This window comes from Heteronotia binoei, chromosome 14, assembly GCF_032191835.1.
Source record: "Heteronotia binoei isolate CCM8104 ecotype False Entrance Well chromosome 14, APGP_CSIRO_Hbin_v1, whole genome shotgun sequence".
Taxonomy (NCBI): domain Eukaryota; kingdom Metazoa; phylum Chordata; class Lepidosauria; order Squamata; family Gekkonidae; genus Heteronotia; species Heteronotia binoei.
The window spans coordinates 55,364,223-55,374,020 of record NC_083236.1 but is presented as its reverse complement, the minus strand read 5'-3'; the positions used below and the strand labels follow the sequence as shown (position 1 = coordinate 55,374,020).

The 9,798-nt window shown below is 43.8% G+C and overlaps 1 protein-coding gene across 2 annotated transcripts; it reads right to left on the bottom strand.

Moving 5' to 3' along the window:
* Positions 1-509: 509 nt before the first annotated feature.
* Positions 510-7,981, bottom strand: CNEP1R1 (CTD nuclear envelope phosphatase 1 regulatory subunit 1). 2 transcript variants are annotated; one of them, XR_009556176.1, is made up of 7 exons: positions 7,829-7,981; positions 6,761-6,832; positions 5,309-5,382; positions 4,852-4,961; positions 4,307-4,361; positions 1,632-2,641; positions 510-1,471 (listed from the first exon to the last, which is right to left on the bottom strand). XR_009556176.1 is itself a non-coding variant. In XM_060253651.1 (6 exons), exons 1-6 carry the CDS (start codon positions 7,851-7,853, stop codon positions 2,600-2,602), a joined length of 378 nt encoding a protein of 125 aa, XP_060109634.1. In that variant the 5' UTR covers positions 7,854-7,981; the 3' UTR covers positions 510-2,599. The 2 variants fall into 2 exon arrangements, 1 of the variants encoding a protein (XP_060109634.1); XM_060253651.1 differs by having other exon boundaries at positions 510-2,641.
* Positions 7,982-9,798: the final 1,817 nt, after the last annotated feature.

Here is a 9,798-nt window from a genome sequence, read left to right as displayed (position 1 = left end):
CATTGAATCAGGCTATTTATTCTCGCAGTCATCTAAACTAGAAGCAGAGTCCCACAGTTTAAAATGCCTGGAACATGAATTCTTCATAACTTTCTTGCACCAGACTCTGTGGATATTCTGCAATTACCAGAACAATCCCAGCCCAATGTTAAGAAGATGACTGCAGATTTATACCCCACCCTTCTCTCTGAATCAGAGAGGCTTACAATTTCCTATATCTTCTCCCTCCACAACAGAACCCTGTGAGGTGGGTGGGGCTGAGAGGGCTCTTATAGCAGCTGCCCTTTCAAGGACAACTCCTGCGATAGCTATGGCTGACCCAAGGCCATTCCAGCAGCTGCAAGTGGAGGAGTGGGGAATCAACCCCGGTTCTCCGAGGTAAAAGTCCGCACACTTAACTACTACACCAAACTGGCTCTTGGGTAACTTGGGAAACATTACTGGGTGCTCTGACTCTGTAATTAAAACCCAACATTTGCATACATTTACTTGCATTTTGGAAAACTGAGTATCGTTATAAATAAAGTTATTTATTTTTTTATACACATTCCCTACAAAAAAAATTCCATCTATTTAAAAGCAAAACAAAAAACTATAAGAGCGCATGTAGGAGACTTTGAGAGCACCGTCTTATTGCTGCAGTGACGTAGCGTTGACACCAGCATCATTTTCGGTTTCATGTTCGCCGCCGTGAAGTCTTCCTTGCAGTACAACGTTCCTATGCAGGCTGCTATGTGCTCTTAAAATTTTATGCTCTATAAAAATTAGCTTGAAATGAGGGGAAGATCGAAAAAGCATAGGGAGGGGTTCATAATTACATCACATCTGGTTTCAAAATATACTGCTTGTAACAAGCCACGTCTCTTAACACTTTTTTTAATAAGACTGGTTCAGATTGCTGAGGTGGCCAGACAAAGTGATTTCTTTTATCCGCATCCTAGTGATCTTAACATCTGAAGCAGGGCTTTTTTTTTGTAGCAGGAACTCCTTTGCATATTAGGCCACACACCCCTGTTGTAGCCAATCCTCCTGGAACTCACAGTAGGCCCTGTGCTAAGAGCCCTGCAAGCTCTTGGGAGGATTGGCTACATCAGGGATGTGTGGCCTAATATGCAAAGGAGTTCCTGCTACAAAAAAAAAGCCCTAGTTGGAAGTCACTGATGGAAGGATTGTGCTGCCAACTCTTCGGCAAGCTTGACTTTCAAAGCTTGCCGAAAAAGCAACCACGGAACATTCAAATGACCAAGTTCCGTGCCGAGGTAGAAAAGGAGAGGCCCACGAGGAAACCATGTCATAGGCTCGGCTGCAAACACAATGAGTTCTCTATGGTTCATCTGGGTATTTGCTCCCCCTGCCCCTTTTTTCAGTTTTCAGAGCCAACCATGGTTAGCATCACCACCCATACCTTCACTGAATGCAGTTAGTGCCAAACCAGAGCTTAGAAGCAGGGGTGGAATTCTAGCAGAAGCTCCTTTGCATTTTAGACCATACCCCCCCTGATGTAGCCAATCCTCCAAGAGCTTACAAAAAAGAGTCTTGTAAACTCTTGGAGATTGGGTACATCAGGGTGTGTGGCCTAATATGCAAAGGAGCTCCTGCTAGAATTCCATCCCTTCTGTTTGCAAAAGCACGGTTTGATGCTGAGTTTTGATAAGAACGCAGCATGGATGTGAAGGTAGTTACAACTAGCTCCGAAACTGAGAGGAAAAGGAAAAACAATGCAAGATCAGCAGCTGGCAAGAAGACCCACTGGGTCTTCTGGATCAGCTAGTCACAGGTAAACGGACTGTTCTGAGGCCAAAGGATTACCTGAACAGCTCTGTCTTCAAACATCTGTGGCACTTTTTATCAAGTAGTTGAAATCTGAAGTTAAGCAATACCAGTGCCATGACCAAAGCTGTCACAGTACAAATTTTACATACAACACATCGCTCTCACACACCGCACAAAGCAGCACAACTACAGAGGTTTTTAAAAACAAAACTAATTTTTTAAAAAAGACATATTGAATTTGCTGAAAATACCAGTGCAGGTAAACTGAAGTGCTGTATCTTCTGTGACCAAAGTTAACCAAGGTAGGTGTAAAAATAAGAGCAATTTACCACTGAGAGAAGAGATGAATTCTTTGACGGGGGAGCAATGTGTGCAAAAGGCAGCTGTCATGAATGCTGGCAAGTGCAGCATTTTCTTTAAATACTGGGTCTTGAGAACAAATCCGCATCGCGCTAATTCCTTTTGCTGCCACCCTTAACGTTGGCATTCATGTTCCGTTTACAGCGCTTTGCACATCTATAAAAACAAGTGAATTCCATTTTCCCGCACGGGGGAACTGCTTTGCCAGCAGCATCGCTGAAGATGAAACCCTCCAAACAGGAATATTAATACTGCAAGGGGCGTGGGGTGAGGATTATTGAAAGCACAGGCGACGCAAGAAAAGACAGAGACTGTGAATAAATATACCAACTGCTGTGCGCTTCTGCAGTCAACAGTTCAGATGCAACCGAGTGCCACGCAGCCCCGTTTGGCTTCATGGCAGTGATGAAAAAGTCTCTTGCTTTCTTTTTTTCCTTTGATGACAGACTCAAAGGAAGACGGGAGGCTACTGGACATGAAGGCGGGGTTTCAGTATTAGCTTTCCAGTCTGGGGAGGAAAATGAAAGAATCGGACTTCACACCAACTCCAGCAGGCTCAGTTCCACTGCTTGAGCAACCTATACTGTTTTAACCACTAACGGCAATCCCATGTTAAAACACCAAATTGCAACTAAGAAATGATACCGCCCCCCCCCGCCCCCGGTACAGTCGACTCAGTCATCAACCACAGGGGGAGGCCGTCAATCTCGTATCATGTTGGTCTTCTGCAAACTGGATGGTTGTCATTCAGATCTAACAGATAGGCAATAAGTATAATCACTGCTTTCTTCTTTTTTCATATATTGACACGGTAACCCCTATTTCTCAGCCCTCAGGATAACAAACCTGGCGCATTTAGATAAGAGAAGTTCGACCAAAATGGGTGTTGACCAGTCCAGGTTAAGCATAAACACATGAAGTTGCCTTTTCTGGATGGCTGGTCTTTCAAGGTCTACTCTAAGTAGCAGCAGAGTTTTCTGAGGGCTCGGGAAGGTATTTCCCCTCAATGGCTACCAGATCTTTTTACACAGAGATTTTGGGAATTGAATCCATGACCTTCTGCATGCAGAACAGATGCTCCGCCACTATGTCGAAGGAAGGAAGGAAAGCTACTTTTTAAATACATTCTCCAAGCTGCCAACTGGCTTGGATTGGAGAAGTGATTTAAAGAGACAAATGCCTTTTCCAAGCTGGCTGATAGGATGGTGGGGGCTTCAAGAGCCACACGAGATGTATGAAAGAGCCACATGTGGCTCACAAGCTGCAGTTTGGCCACCCATGGCTTAAAATCTTGGTACCAGATCCACCTCCATTCAGTTATTTCATAAAGCTTTTAACATTTCATGTAGTACAAGAGGCAGGGCTTTTTTTCCTGAGGGAACCTCTCAGTGGAAACAAAATTCTAAAAAAAAAAGTTTAAAAGTTCATGAGGGGCACCTGTGTGTTCCTCCTTCAATTCCCTCTTGAGAGTTCTGGCGCCTCTTTTTCCAGGTAAGAAAAGCCCTGGCAAGAGGCTCTTTCAAAAGTTCCTAATAGCTTAAGAGCAGGGGTCCCCAACGGGATGCCCAAAGGTACCTGTCAAGTGTTTTCAGAAAGTGGGTGGGGCCAAACGACCTCCTGTCCAGTGAGGTTTCTGATTTCCCAGAGGAGATCTGATTGACTGTGCAGATTAAAATCTGTTGTGGGGGGAGGAAGATAAAGGAGATTGTGAGCTGCTCTGAGATTCGGAGTGGAGGGCGGGATATAAATCCAATATCATCATCATTTTCTTCTTCCTTCGTGCTCTCACACATCTGATGTTCACGTCTTGTGGCTCTCAAACAACTGACATTTATTCTACATGGCTCTTATGTTTAGCAAGTTTGGCCACCCCTGTTTTAGAGGGATGATACCACTCCCAGAAGTGAGACCCTTAAACAAGGGCAAAAAACTTCACTGCCTTATTCACTGGATACTCTCAAAGCTTTCCTTCCCAACTAGAATGAAGCAGCCCAGACCCCTGTTCTCTGATAAGAGGGAGACACCAGGAGCATGCGTCGTGCAACACAAAATGGCAAAATGAAGGTCAAAGACAGTGGGAGGTTACAGTCGCAGAGAATGGTTCAACACACAGGCCAAAGACCCCACTCTGCCCCAATTTCTAAAACTCACAAATAAAGTGAGAGCCACCTACATCATCACAAGACATGTTGTACTCTGCCAGGACCGTCCGACATCGAGCAGCAATTCTGCACACAATCCGTCAAGGAAATACCCCAGTCTCTACACTTAAGAATTAAATCAAGACTTAAACGATGCATTGCTTGCATTCATGTGACCACAGCAAACTCTGCTAGTGACTTCTGCAGGAGTTATTCCAGAGCCGGGAGCATTCCCCTCCCCCTACTGTTTACTTTTCCACTCCTCTGTACAGATGCTCCAACACCTTGGTCAAGAGCTCTAAGGAAGAGATCAAAGTTGTTGGGCTAGGAGCGGGGGATGCAGTCCCAACTCTATGGTACAGAGTGCCAGGAATAGAGTTCAACAACATTGTGACACTCAAACTGTGCCAAGTAGTAAGAGTCCCTTCAATAAGACATGTTTGTGCTTTTACTTTATGTTCCCAGAAGGAACAGTAGTTAAAAAAACAAAAAAAAAATAAAGCCAAGTAAATAAATGACAGTTACTGTATGGCAGGCATCTTGCTTTTTCACCCTGGAAGAACTGTGAAAAGGATACATTGAGGGCGCCACCACTCTTTTATGTATTCCAGCAAAAAATAACCCTATAAGGGTAATACAGCTAATTGTGAAGAACGGGTGATTCCACAGCGATGTGAAAAATGATACCTAGGAGAGAACCAAATGATTGTTTTATTAAAATTCCCCCTGGTTTAAATGAACAGTCTATAGTTAAAACACTATATTTTCCCCCCCAAAAAATCCAGAAAAACACAAACAATCGCTGCTGGTTTCTGATGCTTATATTCAACACCAACTTCACTCTACCAAAGTTATTTCACTCTGCTAAGATTATTCTCATGCAGAGTTACTCTGATTTCAATGGGCTCTGGATAGAATAACTTTGTGTTAAATTACACTTGTTAGCAAATACCAAACATTGTGTTTATAGCAAATTCAAAGAAATGCAATAGGAACCTCACACGGTTTGAACTTGATGGAAAGGTATTACCCACCTTCTGTGTTTCTGGATCTATCAGCCAGTTCCAAGCACCAGTTGCTGTGCATACAGATACCACTATAAGAATAACTAACAAACAGTGAAAACATTAAAATACATTTTCATAAGAGCAATCAATAATTCATTGTTAGACTTACAACATTTACTACTTTTTGTATCGTTTCAAATTTCTGTTCTCCTAGCCCAGGGGTGGCCAAACTTGCTTAATGTAAGAGCCACACAGAATAAACATCAGATTTTTGAGGGAGGGAGGGAGAAAGGAAGGAAGGAGCAACTTAAACTTTAAATGCATTCTTTAATGATTTAAGGAGACAAATGCCTTCTCCAAGCCAGCCAACAGGCCAGTGGGGGCTTGAAGAGCCACACAATGTGTGTGAAAGTGCCATATATGGTTCCCAAGTCACAGTTTGGCCACCCCTGTCCTAGTCCAATTGTATTGTTTATCAGATGTCTCATCTTACTGATTGCATTGACCTATGAAATCCACCTTGAGTCTCAGTGAGAAATTTGGGACAATATAAATCAATAAATAAAAAGGAGTCAGCTTTAATTAGTTACAAAGGACATTATAGCCAAAAAAAGTTGGTGTGGTGAAATCCAACTGAAATCAGTGCAAAAACAAACAGGCATCTTTTTGCACACTCATTGCCACTTCTACCAGGCACAGGAGAACTGAAGACTAGCTATCTTGGATTAGGCCAACCAGTTTTCTTAGAACAGCTGCAGATTTCTGAGCTCAAGAGATGCATTTTTGAGGCACTGGTTACTTCTTCTGTAAACACTTGTCTTTCACAACTAGACATAGCAGTGTTACATTAGAATAATCCCTTCTGCTGTACTGGCTGCTTATCCAAGTATCTTCATGATATCTAGTGTAGTGTAGTCAACACGTGCTGATTAAAGACTTACCAAAAATTGGTTTTGGATTTAAAGTACCATTGGACTTTGGTTTTATTTTGCTATAACATACTAACATAGCTACTCTGTTTTTTCAGAATCCTAGAATAGTTCGGCAGACCTGACTAGCAGTCTGACTCCGTATTTTATTTTCTTGTTTGAGCAAATATATAATGTTGAGCAACACATGTACTAGAAAGGGCACCTGTAAATTACTGAACAGTCTTGCTGATATGTTCACGGCATGGTCTCTTTCTCTCTTCCCCAATAGATAGATCCAGGTGGGCAGCCATGTTGGTCTGAAGCAGTAGAACAAAGCAGGAGTCAAGTATCACTTTTAAGACCAACAAACTTTTATTCAGAATGTAAGCTTTCGTTCTGAATAAATGTTTGTTGGTCTTAAAAGTGCTACTTGACTCCTGCTTTGTTCTCTTCCCCAATGTAACAACACAGTGCAATTGAACCAACCAAACAAAACAAGCTCTTAGAAAATATACTATTACAATTTGAGCCAAGCATTAATACTCATTTCTACCCCCAGTGGACTTACTTCTCCAGCGCCCTGTGGCCGGTTGCAAACAAGCTATGTATTCCGTGAGCCTCCTTTCAAAAGCCTTGAGGTCTGAAACAGAGAAAAGAGAAACCTAATTATGCCTGTCCTGATTTAATTTATGCTTTGTATTCTTGAGCCTTATTTGGATAAGGCATAGTTGTATGCGTAAAAAAATTTTTCCGGATGAGTGAACAAAGGAATAGGTAAATGTGCAAACCTGCCAAGAGGAAGAAAGGTGGAAAATAAAGGTATAACAATAATTTCAGGTAAGCAGCCGTGACGATCTGAAGCAGCAGAACAAAATTTCAGCCCAGGTGTAGGGTTGCCAGCTTCCAGGTGGGGCCTTGAGATCTCCCGCTTTTACCACTGATCTCCAGCTGACAGAGATCAGCTCCCCTGGAGAAAAGGGCTGCTTGGAAGAGTGGACTCTAGGGCATTGTACCATGTGGAGACCCCTCCTCTCCGCAAACCCTGCCTTCTCCCGGATCCACCCCCAAAGTCTCCAAGTATTTTCCAACCCAGACCTGGCAACCCTAATCCTGGGGCACCTTTAAGACCAACAAACTTTTATTCAAGGCATGAATTTCCGTTTAAAAACATACCAACGTAGCAATAATGTTATATATTTTAGGACAGACTGAATAGAGCAAGGGTGGCCAAACTGCGGCTCAGGAGCCACGTGTGGCTCTTTCGCACATATTATGTTGCTCTCCAAGCCCCCACTACCCTGTTGGCCAGTTTGGAGATGGTATTTTGTCTCTTTAAATCACTTCTCCAAGCAAGTCATTGGTAGCTTGGAAAGTGCATTTGCTTTCTTTCTACCTCTCCCCCCCCCCCCCCATCTACTTGCCTTCCTTCCTTGCAACTCTCAAAGCATGTTATTCATGTCTTGAGACTCTCAAACATCTGACGTTTATTCTATGTGGCTCTTACGTTAAGCAAGTTTGGCCACCCCTGGAAAGACAGAAACTCTTGGGGGAAGGAAGAGAGCCGGGCAAAGGCCCCTTTTCATAAGATGGCACCACTCACCACCCCTCTCCTCCCAGGGAGACCCCCGCAACTGACCTTCCGCCTGCTCCAGCGAGTTCATGTCGAGGGGGAAAGAAAAGAGGAAGCCCGCAGCAGCCGCCCAACTCCGTTCAGACCCGCAGCCCGGAGCCCATCGCCAACCCTGCGCTTTTCCTTCTCCTCCCTTCCAGCAGCTCAGGTCTCGCGATGGCTTCACAATAATGGGCTCATCGCCTCTTTTCATTGGATGGGCCGTCCACGTTTCGGGCCGCCGTCGAGCAAACCTCGTCTCCATTGGCCAAGTCCTGTTGAGGGGGTGAAGCCGATGAAGAGTGGTTAAGGGAAAGGGCAAAGGAGGGTGCGCATGCGTGACGGAGGACTGGCTGTCTGCTGTTTCCTTTGCAAAAGCGGGACTGACCTCAGCGTTTTGATATTAGTCGTGTGATAGCTGCCAGATAGCATTTTTGCTTTATGCAGCAAAGGCAACGATTGCTCTAAAATGGAAAAGTGAACAACAGCCTTTTGTGAGGCAAAAGAACAAAAACTATGCTTAATAATGTAACCCAGGGGTGGCCAAACCTGCTTAACATAAGACCCACACATACAATAAACATCAGATGTTTGAGAGCCACAAGTCATGAAAGTCAGATATTTGAGAGCCACAAGAGGAAGGAAGGAAGGAAGGAAGGAAGGAAGGAAGGAAGGAAGGAAGGAAGGAAGGAAGGAAGGAAGGAAGGAAGGAAGGAAGGAAGGAAGGAAGGAAGGAAGGAAGGAAGGAAGGAAGGAAGGAAGGAAGGAAGGAAGGAAGACAAATAGATGGTGAGAGGTGGAAAGAAAGCAACTTTAACTTTAAATGCATTCCCAAACTACTGGCTGGCTTGGCTTGGAGAAGTGATTTAAAGAGACAAATGCTCCTTTCTCCAAGTCAGCCAATGGGTCAGCCGCAGTGGGGGCTTTGAGAGCCACATACTATGTAAAAGAGCCACATGTGTCTCCCGAGCCGCAGTTTGGCCACCCCGATGTAATCCAACAACTCTGAAAATGTTCAACACTGTTCATATTTTGTTTATACTACAACACAGTTGGTTTCCTTTTTAAATATTAACGTTACAGGCAATTGATACAACTATAATATATGTTCACACTCAAGCTCAAAACAGTAAATACAAAATTGCCATTCATGTGAAACAACGCGAAAATATATACCAGGTTCCGCTCCAGCCTAAATATTCATTTCCAAAAGTCTCAAAAGATTTCCATAACGCACTCCATGTGTTGCAAACACGCCTCCCCACAAACTGAAAGGCTGAATGTGGTCCCACTCACAATTTCCATAAAGAGGCCACTAGTTTCGTGGGTGAACTTGATCACACCAGGGCTTCTTTTTTGTAGCAGGAACTCCTTTGCGTATTAGGCCACACATCCCCGATGTAGCCAATCCTCCTGGAGCTTACAGTAGCCTCTGTAAGAAGAGCCTTGTAAGCTCCAGAAGGATTGGCTACATCAGGTGGGTGTGGCCTAATATACAAAGGAGTTCCTGCTACAAAAAAAGCCCTGAGCTATTTTCTCTTCTCTCCAAAACTGCTGGCACATTTCTTCCCACTTACACTGGGACCAACTGCTTCAAATCTTTCTCCATACCCACAGCCCACATCATCATTTTCGTCGTCGATGTCCTCATTATTATCATTGTTCTAATCTCTGCTTCCACAAAGCAGCAGCATAATTAATGCATCTTAGAAACCCTTGGAAATTAAGGTTGTCTCCATGCCCGCATTCTAATTAACTGAAAGTAATTTGGGTGCCCCCCCACCTAGGGTTGCCAATCCCCAGGTGGGGGAAGGGGATCAATTTTGGTCACCACACCACAAAAAAGATATAGCACTGGTGCAGAAAAGGGCAACCAGAATTAAAGGGTTGGAACACTTTCCCTATGAAGAAAGGTTAAAATGCTTGAGGCTCTTTAGCTTGGAGAAACATCGACTGAGAGGTGACATGATAGAGGTTTACAAGATTATGCATGGGAC